The 24,459-nt window shown below is 48.7% G+C and overlaps 1 protein-coding gene across 2 annotated transcripts in view; it reads left to right on the top strand.

The window, feature by feature from the left end:
• Positions 1-24,459, top strand: part of Trappc10 (trafficking protein particle complex 10) — a 59,224-nt gene that overhangs the window by 22,483 nt on the left and 12,282 nt on the right. For both annotated transcript variants that reach the window (NM_001081055.2, XM_030245014.1), the window contains 15 exons: positions 1,779-1,974; positions 4,902-5,013; positions 7,348-7,595; positions 10,541-10,687; positions 11,285-11,399; positions 11,709-11,785; positions 12,688-12,779; positions 14,131-14,271; positions 14,617-14,729; positions 17,771-18,282; positions 19,142-19,283; positions 20,573-20,731; positions 21,316-21,545; positions 23,019-23,119; positions 24,299-24,425. In NM_001081055.2, coding sequence (NP_001074524.1) covers positions 1,779-1,974; positions 4,902-5,013; positions 7,348-7,595; positions 10,541-10,687; positions 11,285-11,399; positions 11,709-11,785; positions 12,688-12,779; positions 14,131-14,271; positions 14,617-14,729; positions 17,771-18,282; positions 19,142-19,283; positions 20,573-20,731; positions 21,316-21,545; positions 23,019-23,119; positions 24,299-24,425 — 2,512 coding nt within the window. The remainder of the gene's footprint in view (positions 1-1,778; positions 1,975-4,901; positions 5,014-7,347; positions 7,596-10,540; positions 10,688-11,284; positions 11,400-11,708; positions 11,786-12,687; positions 12,780-14,130; positions 14,272-14,616; positions 14,730-17,770; positions 18,283-19,141; positions 19,284-20,572; positions 20,732-21,315; positions 21,546-23,018; positions 23,120-24,298; positions 24,426-24,459) is intronic.

Genomic DNA, 24,459 nt, shown 5'->3' with positions numbered 1-24,459 from the left:
CCTGCTTTGGGGACCTGAGGGAGGTGTTTGGGGTCAGGGCTGGGCTGGGAAGTAGAGCATGTATGAAGTGAGTGGGAAAGCGCCCAGAGCAGAGCGGTTCCTCTGCGACTCTTCAGAACACTGTCATTTTCTATGCACATTGATAGCTGCTGTTGTCACTTAGTACATTGGGAATTTTCCGTGTATGCCCCTGTCCCATTATTGCTAGTGAACACATAATAGGGCAACACATCCATGTACAGTTCACACACAGAAACCTTGAGGACTGTTGGGCTCTTGTTTGCTTACTGTTCCTACAGACATTGTCCATGTCTTTCCAGCCCAGATCCTGTGAATGTCCTTAACGACTTCCTTAGAATCTGCTCCTTAAAGGGAAGTTGCTTGGTTACAGGTTCTGTCCATTCTTCACACCTTTGGCAAAATACTGCTGAGTCAGATGCTAACTCAGGGATTGTCTAAGATGGTGGTAGCATCGAGGTCTTTCTGAGGCCCTCCTCACATGAGCCCCTGTTAGCAGCTGCTCTGGTCTTCTGTGCCCTAGGAGACACTCCTGATCAGTGTTCATTCCTCACATCTCTAGCTGTGCTGGGCTCTGTCTTTTTAATCATGCAAACAGATGATGACGTAGAGAGCGTGGGAGTCGAAAGGCCTGAGGAGGGACTAGGGCGTAGTAGTGTTATGCAGCATGGACTATGTAGGCAGCGGGCTGCTGAAGGAAAGCCCTGCCTCATGCGTGCTGTTGTGTTGAGGGTTTCCATCCTGCACTGTGAAGGCTATGGGAGACTGTGCTGCTGCTGCTCAGCAAGGGTGTTGGCAGCTGCAGCTCCTGAGAGTACCATGGGATAGGTACTGAGCTGGCAGAATGCAGCACCCGTTGGGAGGTGACATCAGGGGTGACTGGCCCTGGCCTCTGCCCTTCTGAGAGGGATCAGTGCCTACTGGGTAGGTGATGGGAGGGATGGCTTTTCCATGCTGCCTCACCTTTTGGTGTTGCATAGAGGCTGCTGTCTCCTGAGGGTGTGTGTTAGAGCACAGGGTTGGTTCATCTCACTGTTTGCTAGCAGCTTAATAAAATGCTTATTAAGGAGAACTATTGATGCCCATTGCATCCAGATTTTAAAACCATTTCTGAGTTTAGGTTTATTTACATCATTGGCACAGTCTCCTTGCATCATACCTGTCTGTCAACTGTATCTGTCTTGCTTCTTAATGTTGTCCTTACGGTTGAGGTGTGGTGGCAGAGGCATATCTATGGGGACAGCCAGGGCTCACTGCAGGGGCCTCCCAGGATGTACTGCTGTGATTGTGGCATGGGGTTAGTGTGGGATTGATGTCAGGTGAGCTACCGAGTGCTGGAGGAAAGAGAAAGTATGGCTGCTCAGTGGCCCAGACTGGAGCATGAGGGGTGGAAGCTGGTCCTGCGGCTAGGCCTGGGCCTCCCATGTCAAGCTGAGATAGCTTGGCTTCATTCTGTCAGCATAAGGAGCCTGTGAGGATGGGGGTTGGGAGCTGAGGGTGTTGTGACTCCTGTATCACAACCGGCCCTGCAGGTCCACCCCTTTTCAGTCCCACTCTGATTCCTGTCCGTTCTGCGGCAGACTTTACTAGAAACCTTTGCAATGCCTATTAGCTGTGAACTGCCTGGGCCCCTCCCTGACGATTTTCACTGATTGAAGACAGAAAACAGGGCAGGCAGTTGGGGGTTTGGAAAAGAGGCTCAGCCAAGCAGGTGTTTTATGCCCCAAGAATTTTCCAGAATGCCTTTCATGTCTCTGCAGGTGTGTTGTGCTCTCTGACCCTTTGAAGGACTCTTCTCGAACTCAGGAATCCTGGAATGCCTTCCTGACCAAACTCAGGACTCTGCTGCTCATGTCTTTCACCAAAAACCTCGGCAAGTTTGAGGATGACATGCGGACTTTGAGGGAAAAGAGGACAGAGCCAGGCTGGAGCTTCTGCGAATACTTCATGGTTCAGGTACTGGCCTCCTGACTGGATGAGGCAGCTCTCAGGCTGGGTCCTACTAGCTTTTGGAGCCAACCATGTAGCTGATAGAGTGGGTGTTACCATTTCTCAGCTGTATGCAGAAGATGATCGTGATTTCTGAAGGTCCCCTGCTGCCTCAGCACTCACCACTGCCCCACCCTGTTCTGATCATCGGGCTCGTCTTGGTTTTATTTGGACACAGTGACTTCTGAAGTCTGCTGTGAGTTAGGTAGAGGTGCCCAGGAATGGGCGTGCTGGTTCACCACTGTCCAGACACTGGGGTTGAAGGATGGGTATCTGGGAACATCCTATGGCTCTCAGGAAAGGATTGTGTTAAGCTGGTTCTTTGCTAGAATTTGCCAGATTATTTAGGCTTTTGAAATTGTTATTTACAATCAGCCTTTGGTTTTTGAAAGGAAAACTTTTGAGTGTACAGAAGGCGTGTGGGTGGGGTTCCATGTGCTGTGGAGCAGCAGTAGTGCAGGCTCAGAAGTCTAGCTTCTAGGGCTCCCTGCTCTTTTCACCATCCTTGGACCAAGAAAGCACACACTTCCTGCTTAGATAGCAGTGTGCCCATGACTGGAGAAATGGCATGTTTTCAATAAATGGAAGTCACATTCAGATTAGAAATTTGTTTTATCTCTCATTCTGGAGCATCTGTCTAAGAGATGTTAGGACGCTTTGGGGCAGCAGAGGGGATTTGAGTGAGTAACCATCCTCTGTGTGACTGTGGACACCTTTCTGATGGCCCTGTGTCCTCACTTTTGAAGCTTAGTAAATTTAGTCTGGGAATTACAGACAAGGAAGGGGAATGGTAGGTGAAGATTGCTGCTGGATTAGGGTGCAGGTCATTTTGAACTTCTGTGATGGATGGGTGGGTGGGTGGATGGATGGATGGATGGATGGATGGGTCCATGGATGGCTAGGTGGATGGCTGGATGAGCTTCGTAGGCAGGTGGGTGTGTGGGTGGAAGGATGGATGCGTGGTGCAAAGGGACAGAGAGAGAGAGAGAGATTGATTAGTGGATGACTAGATGAACACATGGGTAGAAGAGAAGATGGGTTGATGGATGAATGAAGACAGATGGCTGGAGTGGTGGCTGACTTGTTAGGAGCACTTGCAGAGGACCTGGGTTTGGTTTAACCACCAGCATGGCAGCTCACAGCTGTCTGTAACACTTCCTCCAAGGGGAAACTGACACCTTCTTCTCTGGACTCCTTAAGCGAAACACACACATGCATAAGTAAGGGTTAGGTGCATGTAAGGGCTGTCTAGCTGATAGTACTGTACAGACGATGATTTCAGGATTTGAGGATGGTGCTACAGTTTTATGAGGTGTTAATGTGGCAGGAAGCTGACTAAGAGCTCAGTACAAATCACTGTTTTCTTGGCAACATCTCTGTAAGTCTAAAAGTAATTCAGATTAAAAGTAAGAAAGCAATGTGGAGTGAATGAGGAAAGAACCCAACAAATGCCATGCCGTGCGTGGCATGGCTGAGGGTGTTGTTCTCATTACAGGAGCCTACACTGTTGCGTGCTGCTGCCTGGGCAAGTCTCCTGGCAGTCTAATCTCAGACAGACCGTGAAGAGAGGTTACCAAGGCCATGGAGGGGATGGTCAGGCTGTGTAGTAGCCCAGATCTGTAGCTTCAGGGATGGAAAGGTTATGGGTGTTACTTGTGCAAATGTGAGGGTGTAGACTGACACAGACGACCTGGGCGTGTAATCCGCGTGTTAGAGACTGGTGGCGGGGAAAGATGGTAAGTCTGAAGCCAGCTTGGGCTGCATTGTGAGAGCCTATCCTGAAAGGAAGAACAAATACTACAGTTGAAAAAGATTAATTTATTGCAGTGTTCAGCATGCAGAGCACTTGATTTAAAAGGGGACGGGGGAGGTCAGGAGCATCTATCAGTGTCTGTGAGACACTGTCTGCCAGTGTTCTCAGGCAGCAGAACACACGCTGGAGAGGTCCTGGGCTTCGAAGGGTAAGCCAGCTGCTCCCTGTAGCGTCTATCTGGGTTATGGGCATCACCTGAACTCACTTCCTAGTTACTGTGCCAGGAGCGTGCTGCGTTTGCAGACAGGAGTATGAGTTTGTCCTCTTACAGAAACCCTGCCCAGGGAATTTATTATCCACATAAAGAGCCAGATGAGGAACCCAGACTTCTGCTCAGCCTAGCTACAACTGGGAGAGATGATGAGGCTGGAGACTGTGTTCCTGATCCTTCAGCGTGTGCAGACATGTCTGGTGCTCCAGCCTGTAGGAACACTGACTGTAGCCACATGGAGTGAACCTGAGTGTGCAGCGTTACACACACGTTTGTCTGCATGGGTGTGGATTTACAAATGTTTGTCCTCTTGGCATTTGCTTTCCTGTACAATGATAGAAATCAGAAAAAAAAAATTTCCACAGGCATCTCTGTTATTTCACATTGTGTTGCACACATAAGTGCTAGCTGATGTCATACATGACTCTCATGAGCTTACTGTACGCTGGTCAGAGTGGAGAAGGAAGGTATCAACAGCCAGTGTCAGTAGAGCTAGGGCCTCCAGCAGACGCCTCACTGAACATGGGGCACAGACAGCCTGGGGGAGGCCAAAGAGTAAGCTATGTGGAGATTAGGAGTGAACATTCTAGCTAAAGAGACTAGGCAGCCGTGTGCCTGGGAAAGCAAGAGGTTGGCCCTGAGGTACCACTGGGACAGTCACCCCTGTGACCAGCTGTGTCCAGTGCTGCTCGAAAGCTAGGCCTGGTCTTGTTTTTCCTTCTCCTTTCTGTTCTCCGTCCTCCTATGTGAGCGAGTCCTGACGTGGTGTTGTGGAGGCTTGGTGATCACTGGTTCTGCCTCTTACACAGAACCGTCTGCCCTCCGTTGCTGATGTGGCTCTAGGAGCTGACTGGTGTCTTTTGGTGGCAGGAGGAGCTTGCGTTTGTCTTTGAGATGCTGCAGCAGTTTGAGGACGCCCTGGTACAGTACGACGAGCTGGATGCCCTCTTCTCACAGTACGTGGTCAACTTCGGAGCTGGGGGTGAGTCCGTGTTTCAGCCACCATGCTGTTGCTCAGCGGTCTCCCTCTTCATTTCAGCCAGTCTGTTTGTTCTACAATTTGTTGTTGTCATTTGTTGTTGTTTTTGCAAATTATCAGGGTCTTCGAATTCCTATTGGAAATAAAGTGAGAGATAATTAAGAATTAGTCACTGTCATTTTAGAAGATTTCTCAAGTAGTGAAAACATTTACAAAGCTCCTTTGGGGTTGTATAGTTCCTGAGAGTAGAAGTCCTTCCCCTCTGCAGGCCTCAGGATTCCTTCTGTGAGTTCATTTCCTGTGCCCTTGATCGTTCAAGCACTTAAATGGTATTTTAAAATTCTTTTAAAATTGTCAAACTCGCACAATGAAAACACACACAAAATAAACAGTTGAAAGCTGGAGGATGTGTCAGTGGGTAAAGTGTCGGCACTAGGCCAGTGTGCTTATTTGGTTAAGCCCAAGACCCAGCTCTGAATCCCCACAGCTCTGCTCAGGGCAAGGCAGGGCAGGGCAGGGCAAGGCAGGGCAGGGCAGGGCAAGGCAGCGCAGGGCAGGGGAGTGCTTGCTTATCACCCTTTGGCAGAGGCTCACTGGTCAGCCATCTTACCTAGTCGGGAAGCTCTGGGTTCAGTGAGAGACTCTACCCTAATAAAATAAGAGAGCAGTTGAAGAAGATACCCAGTGTTGATCTCTGGTCTCCACATGTGCATGCACATGTGTGTACACACTCTACACATAGACACAACAATAAAAGAATTGCTAGTCACATGTCCATGTGCACATATGTGTGCACACACAAACAGGTACACATAGACATAACAATAAAAGAATTGCTGGTCATCCTGTTTTCATTGTTTATTTAGATAGAAACACTATGATATTGTTGAGATTCTTAGAAAAAAAATTTAAGTTATGTGTGTGAAGGAAGGCTTTAGATTCCCTGGAGCTGGAGTTGCAGGCAGTTGTGAGCTAACCTGATGTGGGTGCTGGGAACTGAACTCAGGTCTTCTGCAAAAGCAGCAAGAGCTCTTAACTGCCGAGCCACCTCCAGTCCCCGACTGAGGTGTGTTTCTCTTCCTCTCTTGTTGGCACTGTCATGGGTCCTCTCTGGGCTCCCTCCGGAGATCCTTGCAGATGTCCCTGGTGCTAGACTGTGGGCTGTTTTCTCTTTGCCCACCCAATCCCTGGGCTGAGCTAGACATGTTTTTAAGAGCCTGTCACTATGTCTGAAGGAAGCAGCAATGTCCGTGGAACTGTATGTAGCACTGCTGAGGACCTGGAGAACAATGAGTTACTAGGACAGTTGGCATTCCTGGGCCTGCCCTAGTTCTGAGATGGGTCTCGCTCACTGGCCTGTACTCCAGGGCAACCCTTAGGTAATAGTTTGGATGTCTGACTCTGCCAATAACCAGATACCAATCTATAACCAAAGTAAAACATTTGTTAAACTATTGGAATTAGAAAGGCCTACTGTTTCTCACATTTCTTTCCTTTTAAAGATCTGTTTGCTTTATGGTGTTCTGCTTGCATGGATGTCTGTGGGGGTATCAGATCCCCAGGAACTAGAGTTACAGACAGGGGTGAGCTGCTATGTGGGTGCTGGGAATTGAGCCTGGGTTAAACTGGAAGAGCAGCCAGTGCTTTTAACTGCTGTGCCATCTTCCAGCCTCTCTCACATTTATTTTTATGTTACATATCCATATAATCCATATAATAGACACATTTTTCTTGACTATAAAAATCTTAAATTTCACACAATTTCTCCCCCCCCCTTGGTTTAAAAATAAATATGGGTCAATTTAAAATCTAAAACTAACCCCAGGCCAAGTTTTGTAGTTGAATGAAAGGATTACGTCAACATGGACTTCTGGGGGTGCCAGGCAGGGCTGGATACAGTTAGAGTCGCTACAACCTCCTCCCTGTTCCTCCATCCTGTCCTCTGGTTCCTCCACTCATGGCTGGTAGGGGAAGCTCTGAGTAAGTAGAGACAGTACCAGGATGGCCAGGAAGTCACTGTGCCCACTGACATGGAGCTGAGGTGCCCACAGTTCTACAGCCTGCGAGCATCAAGGTGGCTGCCCTACTCAATGTATACCTGCACAGGACCTCCTGGGCATGGTATGATGGTGTGTACAGCCACCAATACCATGATCTACATGAGTGTGCTGTGGGAGCCGCCCCATCTCAAAGCACTAGCTGACTGGTGGGGCGGTGGCCTGTGGTAGCTGGTTAGAAAGCTGCTTGCTCCTGCACAAGACCTTGAAGTCTTGGTCAGGAGCTTTAGTTAGGTGAGGTGCCTGCAGTCAGCATCTTTCATGATGTGTGTTTGTTTAGATGGTGCCAACTGGCTGACTTTTTTCTGCCAGCCGGTGAAGAGCTGGAACGGACTGGTGCTCCGCAAGCCTATAGACATGGAGAAGCGTGAGCTGATACAGAAGCAAGAAGCTACTCTGCTGGACCTGCGAAGCTACTTGTTCTCCCGCCAGTGCACCTTGCTCCTCTTCCTACAGCGGCCCTGGGAGGTGGCTCAGCGCGCCCTGGAGCTGCTGCATAGCTGTGTGCAGGAGCTGAAGCTCTTAGAAGTGAGTTGGCTTCTCCTCCCACTCACCTTCTTCTGGGAAGTGTGGGACCTTATGGATGTGTGAGGAAGCCAGTGAGTGGTGGGTTGAATTGTTATCTGTAGTGATAGAAAAATCTTAACCCTGTAGAGACTAATTCACCTAGGGGATGCCGATCTCTTCACTGCCTGGAGGCATGCCCACATGAGTCACATGGTAACCCAGTGACCTATTCACCTAGGAAATTCACATGTGCGTACATATAACGTTAGGTCCACAGCACCATTTCTCAGTGGAGACCTCCAAAGTATTTGACCCGGAGCTATAGGTATTGTTATATAACCTTCATCATCCACACCCAGGGGCTTCCCATGCCCTGCTGCAGGCTTCCCAAGGAATGGTCATTGTGAGGTCCTGATAACATGTAGAGAGTCATAGAAGTCATATTACCCTTGCTGTGGCCACAGCTGACTGAAGCAGCTTAGAGGAAACACTCTTGGTTCACAGCTTTAGAGATTATCAGTCTGTCCTGGCAATGACCATGGTGGAGGCTCCTCACACCTCAGAGAGTCAGGAAGCAGAGAACAAGCTAGCACTGAGACCAGTCTGTAGCCTTCAAGACTGTTCCTAGTGGCCTACTTCAGCAGCAAGACCCCACCTCCTAAAGGGAACAGTCTTCCACATAGAGCTGCCCCTGGAGGAAATCTTAGAACGTGAGCCTGTGGGCAACAGCTCAGTTTCAAACACAGGGGTAATTTGCTCCGTTAGCTAAGACGTTGGTTTGTCGGTATTTCATAATACAGTAACATTTTTGTATACCCATAATATTAAATGACAGGCCCAACATGTTTTTGAAATAATCTTAAAAGATTTATGCAACTTGTATGATGAGAGTGCATGCATGTGGCTGTGCACCTATTGCTTTCCACCTTACTCCTTTACGGCACTCTCCTGGGGCTGGAGACATAATGGCTCAGCAGCTAAAAACACTGGCTGCTCTTCAGGAACTTTGATTCTCAGCACCCACATCGTAGCTCTTAACTATCTATGACTCTAGTCCCAAGAGAGCCAATGACCTCTTCTGCTCTCATTGAGCACCAGACACACACATGTAGTTTATAGACATATATTACAGACAAAGCAAAACATTCATTCATGTACTGTGGTTAAAAGAATTTTTAAAAAACAAACAAAAAGACATGGTCTCTCACTGAACTAGAAATTCACCATTTTGGCTAGGGTGACTGGTTAGTGAGCTCACAGGATCTACGTGTCTCCATCCCACTCCCTCCCGTTGCTGAGGTGACATTGTGTGAAGGTATGCCTGGCTATGTCTGTGGGTCCTGGGCTTTGAACTCAGGTCCTTGCACTTGCATTGGAAGCACTCTTGCCGTTGAGCTGTCTCCATGGCTCCCTCTTTTTTTTTTTTAACCTAATTATTTTTTACCAAATTACTTTTCTTACCTTAAATATGTTACCAAGTAAGTAGAGTAAATAATCTTCCACAATGAAACATGATTCTTCTGGACACCTCTGGTGACATTGGCAGGGAGACTCTGCCTTAGTAGCTCTGTACTGTCCTGTTCCAGATGAATCTCTTGTTCCCCCAAGAGGTCTTTCTTTCCCCAGTGTGTACCAAGGGAAATGGCACGTTAGCCTCAGCTCACAGGCTTGCAGCCTGGAGTGATGATACCTCTTAGTGAGGAGTCTCCTGGTTAGGTGAGGGTGCTACCATCCCCAGAGGGCATGCTCTTTTGGGGTCTTAGTGCTGCCCCCTTGGTGTGGTCTGCTTCTGATGAAAGCCATGAGACTCTGAGGGAACTTGGTCTGTGCTCTATGCAAGTGAGTGATCTGACCCTTGAGAGACTGGCCATGCTGTCATCCAAAGCAATCCCAAGGATACTCCTGGTTCTTTCAGCCTCTTGCAGATTCTTCATTCTCTGGGCTCAGGGTATCTGAAGGAAGGCTGTCAGGAGTCTGTCTCATAAGGACAACGTGGCCTACACACAGTGCAGAATTCACTTCTGTTTCACTTTAAGTAGAGCCAAGTAGCTTGTCTGACCAAAACTAAGATATCAGCTGCAGGATAACCCATGTCAGTCATCAATGCTGGACATATTCTGTTTCACAGACTGGGGCAAGGTGCACTTTAAGTTGATTGTAATGGGTATGTGCTTTCTTCTGCTGTCACTAGCTATGGTGACAGTAACTGCTTTTCCCTGCTTGCTTTTCTGGATGATGTTCCAGGCACCTCAGATGTTGTATGGAGTCTATTGTGCATGCTCTCGTGTGCATCTGCCTAAGCTACAGGAATTCTTTAATTCTAGTACCACTCTACCTGTTGTAAAGCAGTCGGCTGTCATTGTTGAATGTCATTGATGTCCTTTTTGAATAGTCTATTCTTAGTGTGACCATACAGTCACCCGAGGTCTTGGTACTCTCCTTTAGATGAATATAGCTAGGCCTCATGCCAAGCCAGGTGATAGTTAGCTTTTCATAGGTGTGTGTGTGTGTGTGTGTGTGTGTGTTATATGAATGTTTGCCTGCATATATGTCTGTGCACCACATGTATGCTTGGTGCCCTTGGAGGCCAGAAAAGAACATTAGATACCTGGGGCTGGGTTATGGTTGCTCATGAGACACTGTATGAGTTCTGGGAGTTGAACCTAGATTCTTTGGAAGAGTAGCAAGTACTTTAACCTCAGAGTCAACTCTCAAGTTCCCATAGGTTTTTCCTAATAAGATATTAAAATTAGATAACTGAAAATTGTACACTAGCTAAGTCCTTTATAATCACCGAGCACGTGACTCAAAGATACATTTGTGTACAGATCACTCCTGTCTGTGGCTTGTGATAGGTTACTGCTCTCTCTGGTTGTGGGCTATAGCCATGTTACACTGTCTGAGAGCTGAAAGCTGTGGGTTTGTGCTTACAGCATCCTCGTGTGCCTGTGCTTGCACCCTCATAGGTCTCTGTCCCTCCCGGTGCTCTGGATTGCTGGGTCTTTCTGAGCTGTCTAGAGGTGCTGCAGAGGATAGAAGGTTGCTGTGACCGGGCCCAGATAGACTCCAACATTGCCCACATGGTGGGGCTGTGGAGCTATGCAATGGAAAAGGTACCTGCCACTGGATGAAGGGTCTGCGTTGTCTAAGGGTGCCCGTGTGTCACAAAGCATGGGCAGTTTCTTTAGACTATCGTGGGTAGAATCAATGTCCTCACAGTGAATCTGGACACAGCCATGGGGTCAGAGCTTTTTAGTTCTTGCCACTTCTTCAGCAGATGGCAAGTAAGGCAGTGTTAGGGCTGGAATTGGGCAGTGAAGAAGGCGTGTTGGGCAGCAGTGTATGGAGATGCAGGGGTGAGGGAAGAAGGTGCAGCGTGTGGAGATGCGGGTGAGCCAGTGTGTGTTGTGGGTGAGCTGCAGGGACAGGGTACGGTGGGAAATGGCTGCACACAGAGCAGTAGTCAAGAGTGGGGCACGTTAGCTGCATGGCGGGGAAAGGATTCCTGATGCCAGCTCTGTCCCAGAATGAACTAGAAAAGGTGTGAGCTCACAGCAGTCCATGTAATGCAGCGTAAAATTCAGACAGTAATCATTGAGATAAAGCTAAATCGGTCCACAATGAGCGGGCATCAGGATTATATATTTACATTTGTGGGTTGCCTGTTGACTTACAGCAAATGGACTAAAGTGATGTGTTTCCCTCAACAGCTAAAGTCCTTAGGGTACCTATGTGGACTTGTATCAGAAAAAGGGCCCAACTCAGAAGATCTCAACAGAACAGTTGATCTTTTGGCAGGACTAGGAGCCGAGAGACCTGAAACAGGTATGCTTGGTGCTGAAGCACAGTAGAGAATGCCCGAACCCAGAGCTTCCACTGTCAGGTGGAGCTCAGGGCAAGTGTGTGGATCTGTGTGTGCCCCATTCATAAGTCATTTCTCTATTTGAGGGTTTTGTAGAGGATGCTTCTAAGAAATATAATCTCAGAGAACAGTTTTACAGGAAGTGTGCTAAGGCATAAAAATCCCATAAGAGTCCGCTGAGGTCATCACCCTGAGGTCTGAAAGTGAGGGTAGCTCGTACAGCCGATCATTCCCGCCGCTGAGTAAGGACGCTCACTTGCATTGTCTTTCAGCCAACACAGCTCAGAGTCCTTATAAGAAGCTCCAGGAAGCACTGTCCTCAGTAGAGGCCTTTGAAAAGCACTACCTGGTAAGTATGGCGACTACAGAGCCATTCCCCTGGCTGGCTTTGTTCTCCCTCATGGCCTTTTGAATGGGATGAACTGGTACTTTAGAGCCTTGTTGTTAGCCTGAGGAGTTTATTTGTGTATAAAGACTGGGTAATTGCTCACATGTTCCTTAGTGCCCCTGAGATCATAATTAGGCAAATACAGCATGGAAATATTTAAGATTTTGTTCAATGTAATTTTCCCCTTTAGTAAATAGAAACTGCAAGAGCAGATTGTGAGTACTTTCTATTGTCAAAGTGCACATTTGTGTTCGAGGAGAGCTGTCGTGCTTGGTCCCAGAGAGCAATGGAAGGAAGGTGCCAGCTCAGGCCCCAGACTGTGAGCTAGGAAGCATGTGCAAGTCTGTTTGGTGTGTGTGTCCCATTTCATTAGCTGGAAGGACATGTGCTAGGAAGGGTGTCCGCCAACAGAAGCAGTGAGGGAGCTGGGCAGCTGCGCCGTGTGAGCTCGTGCCTGTCTCTTATTGTGTGCTTCATAATGCTGGTGCAAGTTGCGCACTTTGTATGGACATTATGGTATGTCACGTGACAATTTAAAAGTTGATCCCAAGTGAGAACTATCACTCACAGTGTCTCGCTGCAGCTTTGGGTACAGTAAATATAAAGTGTGCCCTGAGAGTTCAAGTACAGGGCTAGAGGGAGGTCTCAGCGGACATGCAGCGCAGCTTGTGCAGAGGACCTGGGTTCCTTTCCCAGGACCCACATTGAGAGGCCTGCAGCTCTAGCTCCAGGGCATCCAGAGCCTCACTGGGCCCCTGCACTCATGTGCATGTGCCTTCAGCTCCACATACATGTAATTACAAATAAAATACATCTTAAAAATAAATTCAAGTATGTAATTGTGCTTTTTTACCTTTTCACAGGACTTGTCCCATGCCACCATTGAGATGTATACAAGTATCGGGCGGATTCGATCTGCCAAGCTTGTTGGAAAAGATCTGGCAGAATTTTACATGTAATTGATGGTGAACTCTGATTTTAAGCATTTCACACATATAATGAGAAAGTTTATATAGAGAGTTAATGTAAAGTTTGTATAGCTTGGTAGATGGAAACAGGTAGAATCCACTAGCCAGTCATCATCTTTGAGTTTCTTCCAGAACCATGTGGGAGGTTTTGGCTTATTTGGTTTTTGGTTAATGGTTGTTACTGATCTTTGACCTGCTGTATTTAATTATCTTTAGTGATACATATCCAGATATGCATGCACAAAACATTCTAATTTAATGAACAATGATAACTTATCTCAGAGCCTGCCTCCAGGATAGGTAAGCAGTGTTTGATCACGTAGGCTTTCTCTAGAGTGCGTCACAGACCCACTGGAAGCAAGTGGGTGGGACGAGCTGGGAGAGAGCGCGGAAACCCGCTCTAGCACTGGAGATTGAATGTGGCAAAACTGATCTGCTGAAGGAGAGCAAGCGTGGCCTGGCACAGTGGGATTCAGTTTCAAAGCGCTGCAAAGAGCTATCATTTATAAAGGGGGGTGGGAGCTTGTATACTGAAATATGTACTTAAGGGAATCTTAGTAGATGAGACAAAAAACTGGTGTGGATTGCTGCTAGTTAGGGGTTTTTAAGATGCCTACTTGACCCCCAGTTTTCTGGAGCAACCATCTCTCACCTAGCTTATGGTGAGGTCGGGGGAGGGGAGGCTGGAACTGTGAGCAAGTTCAAGGGATCATGCTCCACTCCTGCAGTCTTCCAGTGCTGTGAGTTTAATGCACTTGAGCACTACAGAATCCAGAGGCACAGATTCCCAGTGCCAGGCACTGGTCTACTGGCTAAGACCTGGAGACGCAATTCACCTTTACCACATACTAGCTAAATGACAGTTGGCCTTCCTCTTCTTAAGGGTCTCCAGATTGTATGGGATCACTGAATACTTAGAGTGTTTCCTAACCCTAAAGGTAGCTTGTATCTGCCCAGTCATAGCTGACCACACTTTATGGCTGGACTATAAAGACTGTTGGCATGGGTCAGTGTGGCATGTCTCAGCTTGTTACCAGGGCTTTGGACAAGCCCTTCCCTTCTCCCAGGCCAGGCTGTCCCACCTATCATTAAGAAAATACTCTTATCCACTGACCTGAAGAATAGCTAGGAAAGGTGAGCGATGTGTCAGATGCCAGGACAGCTACATGGTGTCACTATAGTCCACTGCTCAGATGCTGCCCTGGCAGTCTCTATGGCTTCCTCCTAGGAGGGGTGGGAAGGCCTATGGGTGGATTGTAAAACCATGCAAGTGTCATGGACATCTGCAGTGCTGGCCCTTGTGAGGCCCAACAATCTTCTATTTGCTAACTTTGCAAGGAGGAAAAGGTCGCCACAGAAGGCAGAAATGTATCTTCAGGGAGCTTTGAAAAATTACCTGGCTGAGGGCTGGGCCCTGCCTGTCACACACACAAGGAAGCAGCTAGCAGAGTGCCAAAAACACCTTGGGCAAATGGAAAAGTATCCTTTGAGACCAGTGTTGCCATAAAACAGGAAGCAACTGTGATCATATGGTAGTATTGCCCACGACTGAGTAGGCTGGCAGCTCATAGTGTACCTCACAGGGGATGGGGGTAGGGGTGGGGTATACCTGTAGAGCATAGATCAAGTGTCTACTCTCTTTTTTTAAATCTAACTGAGTTTTCTAATAATGTTTAAAAAACAAAGACAGCTCTTCTTTGGGCCATGCTTTGAAGCTAGGCAAGGACATCTGAAGCTTCTTTGCCCCAGCATCCTCCTCAGGAGATCCTCCCTCTTAGTCCTCCCTCCTAGTCCTCCCTCCTGGCCCTTAACTCACCACTTCAGCTACTTGCAGACCAGCAGTCTTCTGGCCAGTGATCATCACCTGACAGAGGAGGAGCGGAAATACTTCTGCCAGGAGATCCTTAGCTTTGCCAGCCAGCAAGAGGACAACCCAGGTGAGACTGGTAGCCGATCCTGTGTCACAGGATTTTCAGTATGGTGTGAAAGAAGGAGAGGGGTGAGGCCATGCTGTCTGCCTGTGAGACCTACCTGAGGATCTTTGTCTCTACAGTTCTTTTTCTTTGCTGAACCTAAGTGAAGCTCTGGACTTCACCCAAACAGGTTAGCATGCTTCTGTGAAGTAGAATGCTCTAGACAGTTTCTCACACAAGAGGCATTCACAGGGACCTGCAGGACCTGAAGTCCCAGGCTCAGGTCTCTCTGTGTATTTCCACAACTTGCTGTAATTTTTGTTTTATTTTATTTTTTTTTAAGACATGCTCTCACTGTGTGGTCCTGACTAGTGTAAAATTAGCTGTGTAGACCCACCTGGTCCTGACTAGTGTAAAATTAGCTCTGTAGACCCACCTGGTCTTAAACTTGAACTAATCCTCCTGCATCTGCCTCTCAAGTACTAAGCATGCGCTATCACACCTGTGTGTGTGTGGGGGGTGGGGGGTGGTGGTCTGTGTCTGTGTGTGTGATGTCTCTGTCTCTGTCTGTCTCTCTCTCTCTGTGTATGTGTCTCTGTATGTGTGTGTGTAGGCCAGCGTTGAAGTCAGGATGTCTTTCTTAATCACTTCACTTATTTTTGGAGGGAAGGTCTCCCACTGAACCTAGAACTTGTTGTTTCTAAACTGGCTGGCCAGACAGCTGCTGCAATTTCCCTGTCTCTGCTCCCTGTGCTGCAGTGGCTTTTATGTGGATGCTGAAGTTCCACACTGAGCTATACATGCATGCATGCCAAGCATCTAACCCATGAAGCCATCTCTCCAAACCCACATACTGTATTTTAATGGAGTTCAATGAAGAGCCACAAATCAATTAATTCTTGGCACATATATTAAGTTTGGTTATATGTCTCAGTTCTTTTTTAACATTTACTCTCATTTTTTTAAGACACTAGCACCTTCTTTTAAATATAACAGCTTTGCTGAGATAGAATTTATAGTTCATGAATTCCTATTTGAAGCATACAATTCAGTGGCTTTTAGCATATGCACAGATGTGTGTATCTCCTGGTACAGTCTATCTATTACCTAGAACGAAACCCTATACTTGCCTTTCCAGTCCCCACAGCCACCTCTCTTTCTGTAGACTCCCATTACACGAAGTCTCTTGTAACTGACTCCTTTGACTCTAGTGTTTTCAAGGCTCATGGTGTGTGGCATGTGGTGCTACACCACTTCTTTATTTCTAAGACATTGAGCCAGCTGTCATTCAGACCAATTCACCTTCTGGAATCTGTTCCTGGGTCTCCATCCGGGAGTCTCCAAGTTACAGACTCTGGAAGGTGAGATTCAGGGTAAGTGCTTAGAGGAAGACACTTGATGATTTTGTGTGGCCAGACGAAACTTAAAAAGTTTTGCTTCTTGTATTTAGTTGACTAAGCCCTTTTAGGAGAAACACCATGCTACTCTCTCCCTTCAGGTTACCACTATAAAGCACTGTGGCAAGAGCCGTAGCAGGAGGCATTTGTTCTGAGTTGTAGAGGCTAGAAGTGCAAGGGCAGTGCCTTAGTTAGGTTTTTACTGCTGTGAACAGACACTATGACCAAGGCAACTCTCATAAGGACAACATTTAATTGGGGCTGGCTTACAGGTTCTGAGGTTCAGTCCATTATCATCAAGATGGGAACATTGCAGCATCCAGGCAGGCATGGTGCAGGGGAGCTGAGAGTTCTACATATTCATCTGAAGGTTGATGGCAGAATACTTCCAGGCATCTAGGATGTGGGTCTTAAAGCCTATACCAATAGTGACACACCTACTCCAACAGGGCCACACCTTCCAATAGTGCCACTCCCTGAGCCGAGCATATGAAAACCATCATAGGCAGGTACAGTAGGGTCATGTTCTGGTGAGGGTTTCTTCTTTGCTGTGTCCTTAGATATAGTGCAAAAGACAGCAAGCACTCAGGATGTCTTCTCCTAAGTGCCACTTGACCTCTTTTTGTCTGATTAACCTCCCAAAGACCCACGTCCAAATGCCACAGATGTGCATGCGGCAGGTTACATATGTCAGTCAGTCTGTAGCAGTTGTGAGTATGACAGCAACTTCTCCACAAGGTTCTGGCTCCTGGGTGTGATCACAGGCTGCAGAAGTGAATTGCCCACCCATCCACAGAGCCACCCAATGATGTTCTCAGCAGCATCAGGTGGTTTGCTTTACAGACATCTCTGCTTGTTGCTGTAGGGGCCATGATGGGAGTGAGGGTATTCCCTCCTTTCCCTCCTGCTCCTTGGCCCCTATGTGTGAGTAGGAGTTCTGAAAGGATTTGTCCGTTTCTTAGGTCACTTGTGGCAAGTCTGCTTTAATTTATGGGCAGACATCGGTTGGTCAGTTAGTTGGTTAGTTTTTTGATGGGCTCAGCTCAGCCACAGCCATAGTGACAGCCTCAACTTCCCTGCTAAGCACACTTCCTCTGAGCCCCCCCTCAGCCACCCTTAGGTCATCAGGGCCATTCAGTGGCTCCGCAGCACCGTACCGTTCCTAGATTCAGCCAAGGCCTTTGTAGAGAGGAAGACACAGGACGGTGTAGAGAACACTGGGTTCTCACCCATCTCCATGTCTGCAGAGTGCTCACTGTGGGCAGCTGTCTCTCTGCTATCTATAGACTGGCAAATGCCAGGACTAACTTTCGGGGGCACAGTGGAGCACTTGGCTTCTTTACTGGAGAGTTTCTAAAAGTTGCATAAGAGGTTACTTGGGTCCCTTGTGGAGGACCCTAGGAATCGGACTGCTGACCAGTCTTATTTTGAAATTGAGGGAGCAGTTCCTCCTAAAGTTGCCAGAGCAGCTGTGGAAATCTTTACTGTTGTTAATTTGCTCATTCGTAGAGTTGTAGAAACCTTTGTTTAGTCTGCTGTTATGATGGAAGGAGTGTGGGAGGTTGGGGGGGTTTGCACTCTGTCCTGTGTCCCTGAGCTGGCAGCACACTGCCTCCCAGTGCCAGCAGGAGATGTGGTTCAAGTGTGGAACATGGTGTATGTTTGCAGGTCACAAGGTGGTACTGCCCATGCAGTTTGCAAGGCTGAAGGATCTCCATTTTGACCCTCCCAATGCTGTGGTCCATGCGGGTGGTGTCCTGACTGTGGAGATAACGGTATGCAGCCAGATGCCCATCCCTGTCCACGTGGACCAGATTGCTGTCAATGTCCACTTCAGCATCGAAAAAAACAACTACCGGAAGACAGCCGAGTGGCTGACCAAGCACAAGACTTCCAATGGAATCATCACCTTCCCAGCTGAGGCCTCACTGTTCCCTGCATCTCAGAACAGCCTGCCCGCTCTGGAGTTGTCGGAGATGTTGGAGAGAAGCCCCTCTGATAACTCATTGAACACCACAGGCATTATCTGTAGGAATGTCCACATGCTTTTAAGGAGGCAGGAGAGTGGCTCTTCTCTAGAGCCGCCCTCAGGGTTGGCCCTGGAGGATGGGGCCCACGTGCTGAGGTGCAGCAGTGTGACCCTGCAGCCAGGCGCCAACAAGATAGCCTTCAAGACCCAGGTATGGGCTGGGCTGGGCTCAGGGCGAGGCCCTCAGTTGGTGGTGATGGGGAGGGAGCCAGCAAGTGCTGTGAGGCTCTGCTGCTTTTAGAGAAGATACAACTTTTTACATCTTTTCTACACAGTAGTTTGGCTGTTGATAAGTTTTTGAATGAAGCTTAGGTTTTGTTTTTATTTTAAAACAGGCTCTCACACTGTAGCCCAGGCTGGCCTGGGATTCACTGTGAAGCCTAGAGTAGCCTCAAGCTTCCTGGCAGTCTTCCTGCCTCAGCCTCTCTACAGGCATGAGCCACCATCCCCAGCTAGTGAATGAAGTTTTTATGAAGATCTCTGTTTGGACTTTCAGTTAGCTTTTTAACTGGCTGCTGTTGGGTTTTCTTGGCTGGCTCCTGTGTGTGTGAGGAGGTTGTGAAGGTGACCTGCTGTGTAAGCTTTCCCAGTGGTGGCTGTGTGGGTGTCAGCCCTGTGCTTGTTTCTCAGATGGAGCATACCCTGTTCCTTTCACCTCATGAGAGCTCAGGGTCTGAGGAAGACGTTTGTGTCCCACATGGATATGGTCTTGCCCTAATGGGCCTGTACCAACTGAATGCCTCACTCAGTATCTGCTGAGAAGTGCACCACATACAGGTCCTTACCCTGAATGTACCGCACGGGAGGCTAAAGCTGAGCCATAAGCATCAGTTGCTCAGAAAGGCCCTGAGAGCCAGCAGTGTCTCGGAGCAGCTAGGTGTAGGCGTGATACACTGGACAGGGATGCAGGAAAGACAGGTAGCATTTGAGTAAGAGGACAGCCTGCCTTTATCTTCAGCACTTGTAACATATGAAGTGTCATCTTTCCAAGTACCTTGTTTTACCCCTAGGCCAAAGAACCTGGAACATACACGCTGCGGCAGCTTCGGGCCTCAGTGGGCCCTGTGTGGTTTGTCCTGGCACACATCCACCCCATTGTACAGTATGACGTGTACTCTCAGGAGCCTCAGCTGCACGTGGAACCGCTGGCTGGTGAGTGGGGCCTACAGCCACACAGGGAGCCACATAGGGTGTGAGGGAGAGTCTCGTGTACCACTTTGCACAGCACCTTGCTCCTCTGCTGTCTACCTACAGCGGATGCCAAGAAAGGGTAGTGGAAAAAGCCTGGGAGCCACTGGCTGCAGATCTGTGCGTGGTGATGTTCATTGTCCTGTGATTGCTAGCCACCATGCTTAGCTACCATGGAGTATCTGAAAGTAAGACACAAAGGCATTCTGCAGGGGACTTGTGCAACTGGCTCCCTTTGGGTGGCATCGCACAGCGTAGTTCACAGTCTTATCAGGCTTCATCTTTGAAGTTCTGAGTAGGCTTGACTCCAGAGCATGGCCCTAAGAAACCCCGAGTTTCTGTCCTACTGGTAAGCTTTCAAAGTAGAAGGAGCAAACATTCACAAGTGACTGCAGCCATGTGTCATGTTCTGGAACACCAGAGAGGCAAGGTCTTAGACTAGGAACACCTTTATCTGCTGTCTTCTTCCATTCAGAAACAACATAAAGGACTACAGTTTCCTGGTGCACATTCAGACACACAAGTGCACACACAAACCACACACACTCCTTGTCTTTCCATGCAAGGCCTTGGCTGCGTCGGGAGGCCATCACTAGCTATAGATCCTTGATTTTACCTGTGAGCCACAATAAACTTCTTTTATTTGAAACAAAATGAAAAAACACAGAAAGGAAAACTTTTTTCCAGTTAAATTTCCTCAGTTCACTCTACTCAATTTTGCAGCTTCTGTCAGGGCCACCAGCAGATGCTCTTGGGTATCAGGCTCAGCAGTCTGTCTCCAGGGGCTCTTGCATGGGGGTGTATTAGGGACAGCCTGAGCTCTGCTCCTAGGAAGCCCTAGTCGTCGTTCCCCTCCCTGCCATGGCCTTGCCTCCCCTTCCTGCCTTTCCCTCTTGTCTCTGGACTCTCACCTGTCCCCTTGCCCTGACATTCTCTGGAGCAGCTCCACTGCCCACTTCCTTACTCTGTCTGTCCCAGAGCCTCCTGTCTGACTTGATAATCTAGGAACACCATAATCTTACTCTGCCAGCCCAGGTGATATTCCCCTCCCGCAGGGCCGCAGTGTCCTTTGTTCTCAGTGAGGTCCTGCTGGGTGCTGTGGCCACACTGAGAGGAAAAGGTGAGGCAGGAGGAAATGGTACCCAGGACTAACAACCTCTGCAGTAAAGAAAGGAAAGCTGATCACTTCTCCATGGCTCCCATGACTGCTATCTGGAGTAAAGAGGTAGTAATTGCTGTCTTGTTTCATTTAGATAGCCTTTTGGCTGGCATCCCTCAGAAAGTCAAGTTTACTGTCACTACTGGCCATTACACAGTAAAAAATGGAGACAGCCTCCAGCTCAGCAACGTGGAAGCAATGCTCATCTTGTGTCAGGCAGAGAACAGAGCCGTGGTCTACTCCAACTCAAGAGGTAAGGCAGGCTGAGCTGGCCACATTTATCACACACTTCCAGGATGGAGGGAGGACCAGGCGTCACTGCCCTGACACTTGTCTGACATCTTATCTTGTCCTCTGAGGTTAGTAAGTAAGTGGCTGGAGCATGGCATTCGTTTAGGGATGTCACTAAGCATGGTGTGTTCATTAGGTGCCAAGTGCTGCCACCCTTGCTAGGTAGTGCAGGTCACAGCTAGATCATGTTCCACAGGAGTGCTTTTCCAGGTTCATCCTCTTCAGCCACCATCAAAGAGCAAAAGCAGATGACCCTTTTAGGTCCTACACCCTACCCCTCATCTTCTTTTTCCTTGGGGCAGATGTTGGTCTGTAGTGGGATAGAACATGCAGGCATGTAGGACTGCCCGTACATGTCTGCACTTTGAGCTGTGTCTGGCCCGCCAGCCTCCTGTGGAGCCCCATCTTGGTTCTTGGATTTTCCTGCCTCTCCCCTAGCACTGCCCTCATTCATGTACTTAGGACAGCAAGAACTCTTGGCAGCATCTCGGCTGACCGGGAACAAGGCAAGGAGCTGTGTCCAAGGTGACTTTCTGTCTCCCACAGAAGAGTGCTCCACTGCCCTGCTCCGGATCCAGTCCTCTGACAAGGTCACAAGCATCGGTCTTCCCACTGCACCTGCGTACCACGTGATCGAGTTTGAGCTGGAGGTTCTGTCTTTACCTTCAGCTCCAGCATCTGGCGGGGACACCAGTGTTCCGGGGACACCAGAGCTCCACAGGAAGCAGAAGGATTCTCAGAGAGCTGGCCATTGCATGGTCACCACAGATCACAAGGTAGAGAGAGAAGGTCTTGGGTTGTGTGGTTAGGTAGTAGCCTCTGCCTGTCTGGGTCGGAGGAGCATGGAATCTCTTTCCTGTCCTCCTGTTCTCTCATGTCTGTTCTCTCATGTGCAATCATCGGGGCCGCAGCCACCATAGAAGACAAGGAGACTCTGACGTCACTGTAGCTAGAGTGGTGTCACTGTGGCACTGGGAGGGAGGGTAGATCCATGCATCCTATATCAAGGCTGCAAGAGTTATGTCACACCAGCCCCGGGTCAACTCATCCAGGATCAGCTCCATTGAGGTAGGGCCTGGGGCTGGCATCTGTTGACTCATATCTCAGAGATATGGTTGCTCAGGTTACAGGTGCATGTGAAACCAGCTCGTGGAGTATTGCCAGGTGTGTCCACCTCCTGTGACTTAGGTTCCAGTTCTGAGGCCCCTTTAAGCCTCCCACATTATCCAGTATGGGTACAGGAACAGTAGGGTAGGCCTCAGCCAGGAGTCACTTTAAACTCAATCTCTGTAGAAGAGATTTGCCTCTCCAGTCTTCCAGTCGGTTGCTGTGATAAAGCCCTATGACCCAGACAGCTTGTAGAAGAAGGCATTTGCTTGTGGCTTGTGGTTTCAGAGGGTCAGAGTCTATGACTATCATGGTGGGGGAGCATGGCAACATGCAGGCAGGCATGGCACTAGAACAGTAGCTAAGAGCTCACATGCTTGATCTACAAAGCATGAAACAGAGCTAACTAGTATTGGTGGGCTTTTAAAACCTCAAAGACTGATCCAGTGACATACCTCCTCAGGAGGGCCACACCTAATCCTTCCCTGACAGTTGCATCAGCTAGGGGCCAAGTATTCATACATGAGTTATGGCCGTCCATGCTTATCCAAACCACTACACGGTCTCTCAAAAGTAATTAAGATTTCTCTTTGCGTGCTGTGCAGAGAATACAGGGAGTAAAGATGATGTCTCCTTCAGTGGCAGATGTGGTTTGCACCCAGTAGGGTGGTCTGCTCTGTGGGAGAATAAAAGCAAACTCAAGACCTGCTCCTCTCCTGCCCCCAGGGAGTGTCTCTTTGTCCACACCATATCCCACTTTGGTTGGCTTTTACCTAGGTTCTGTCAGGACAGTGAAGGAATTGGATGACTGCTTGCTTTCCAGTGGTTCTGGTTGCTTACAGCCGTGGAGTACTTGGTGCGTTTGGCATCTTGGCCCCTGTGGACAAGGCACGGCTGCTCTGGCTTTCCTCCTGTCTGAGTGCATGTGCTGGGGGCTGAGCTGCTGTTCTGGCATGGTGTCCAATTCTGTCTTCATTCCTTGTTGGTTCCTTGTTTGTCACCTGTCTATGTGAGAATATGTTTAATAGAATTTCCTCTCAGGACAGTGATGGTGAACCAGAGAGAAGCCACTGTGCCCTGGCTGGACGGTGACAGGGTTGTGCTGTGGCCAGTGGGTTAGAGGTGTCCCTGTTTCTCTGCAGGTGTCCATTGATTGCCCGTGGTCTATCTACTCCACTGTCATTGCACTGACATTCAGTGTGCCCTTCAGGACCGAGCACTCTCTGCTGTCTGCTGGAACCCGGTAAGGAATGGGGGAGGCTAGCTCTGCTTCTTCTCTGGAATGGACCAGTGCATAGCTTGTCCCTGTGTGTCACTAGGGTTTTACACCTTACTAGAGTAGCTCCCTGTGTCCTGGATATCCAGGCCATGTTCCCAGTTTCCTCTGCGTCACAGCTGACATGTCAGGGTAAAGTTTTAGGTGAAGTTCAGATCGGATCTTCAACTGATCACCAGTCTCTTTCTACCTGTCATCTCTGTTTTAAGAGACCGAGGTACTGGCACACTCTAGTTGATCAACTTCTATAAGAAGTTCCATCCTGGGCTGCCCAGTGCATCCCCATAGGTCTATGTCGCTAGTTCTCTGTCACTGCACCCTCGGTCACTGCTAGCTGCCTCCAGGTAGAGAGTTTAAGACACTAATATTTGGGGTCTGGTGCTTCTTGGCTAGATAGGCTGCTCCATGCTCTGCAGAGTGCTCATTGGTGCCTCTGGGTGATGTCACTACACCAGCACCACAGCCTGGGTACCCCAGGTATGCTGATGTCACCTGGGAACAGCCAGGCCACCTAGCTGAGCACTCCTGCTCTAGGGGCATCGTCAGACCTACTGCAGAGTGCAGAGATGTCAGGGCTACTGCTCTTCCTGCTTCACGTGACAACACTGGCAGGCACCCTGACTCTTCCATCTTCTTGTAATAGTCTCTCTCCCGTGAACTGCCGGGATCGGCTTGGTTGTGAGGATGAAATGTTATACTAGCAGTACTTTTTTTCTTTATCACTCAGAGCAGGGAAGCATTACATGCAAAGGTTGAAAACCTCCATGATCTCTAAAGGATCCCGGGAAGCTTTGTTAGAGCAGCTAAGAAAGTGTTTGTATTGGTTCTTTGTCTTGTTGCTGTGACACAAGCAACCTAAAGGGTTTGTGAGGGCTCAGAGTCCTGGGGGGCAGTCCAGCATGGTGGGGGGTGGGGTGCGGCAGGGTTCAGCCGCTCAGACTACACCCACAGTCAGGAAAGAGAGAGGTAAATGTTAGTGCTCCACTTGCTTTGCCTTCTCATCCACGCTGGGGTGCCAGCCCATGGAGTGACCCCACTGTGCTTAGGTTGGGTCTTCCATGTCAGTTCACCTAATCGAGATAATCATCTTGGGCACGGGGTAAGAGTGCTGAGTGTGGGAGTGACCACTTTGTTTCTGTGTTTTAGAAAATATGTGCAAGTCTGTGTCCAGAACCTGTCAGAACTGGACTTTGAGCTGTCAGACAGTAATCTGGAAGACAAGGGTCATGCTACTGACCTGAGGCTGGCACCTCTGAACACACAGTCCCAGCAGGTAACTGTCTCTGCTCTGAGCACCGGATTCTCAG

This window comes from Mus musculus, chromosome 10 (assembly GCF_000001635.26).
Source record: "Mus musculus strain C57BL/6J chromosome 10, GRCm38.p6 C57BL/6J".
NCBI classification, from domain to species: domain Eukaryota; kingdom Metazoa; phylum Chordata; class Mammalia; order Rodentia; family Muridae; genus Mus; species Mus musculus.
This window is presented reverse-complemented; position numbering and strand designations above follow the sequence as displayed.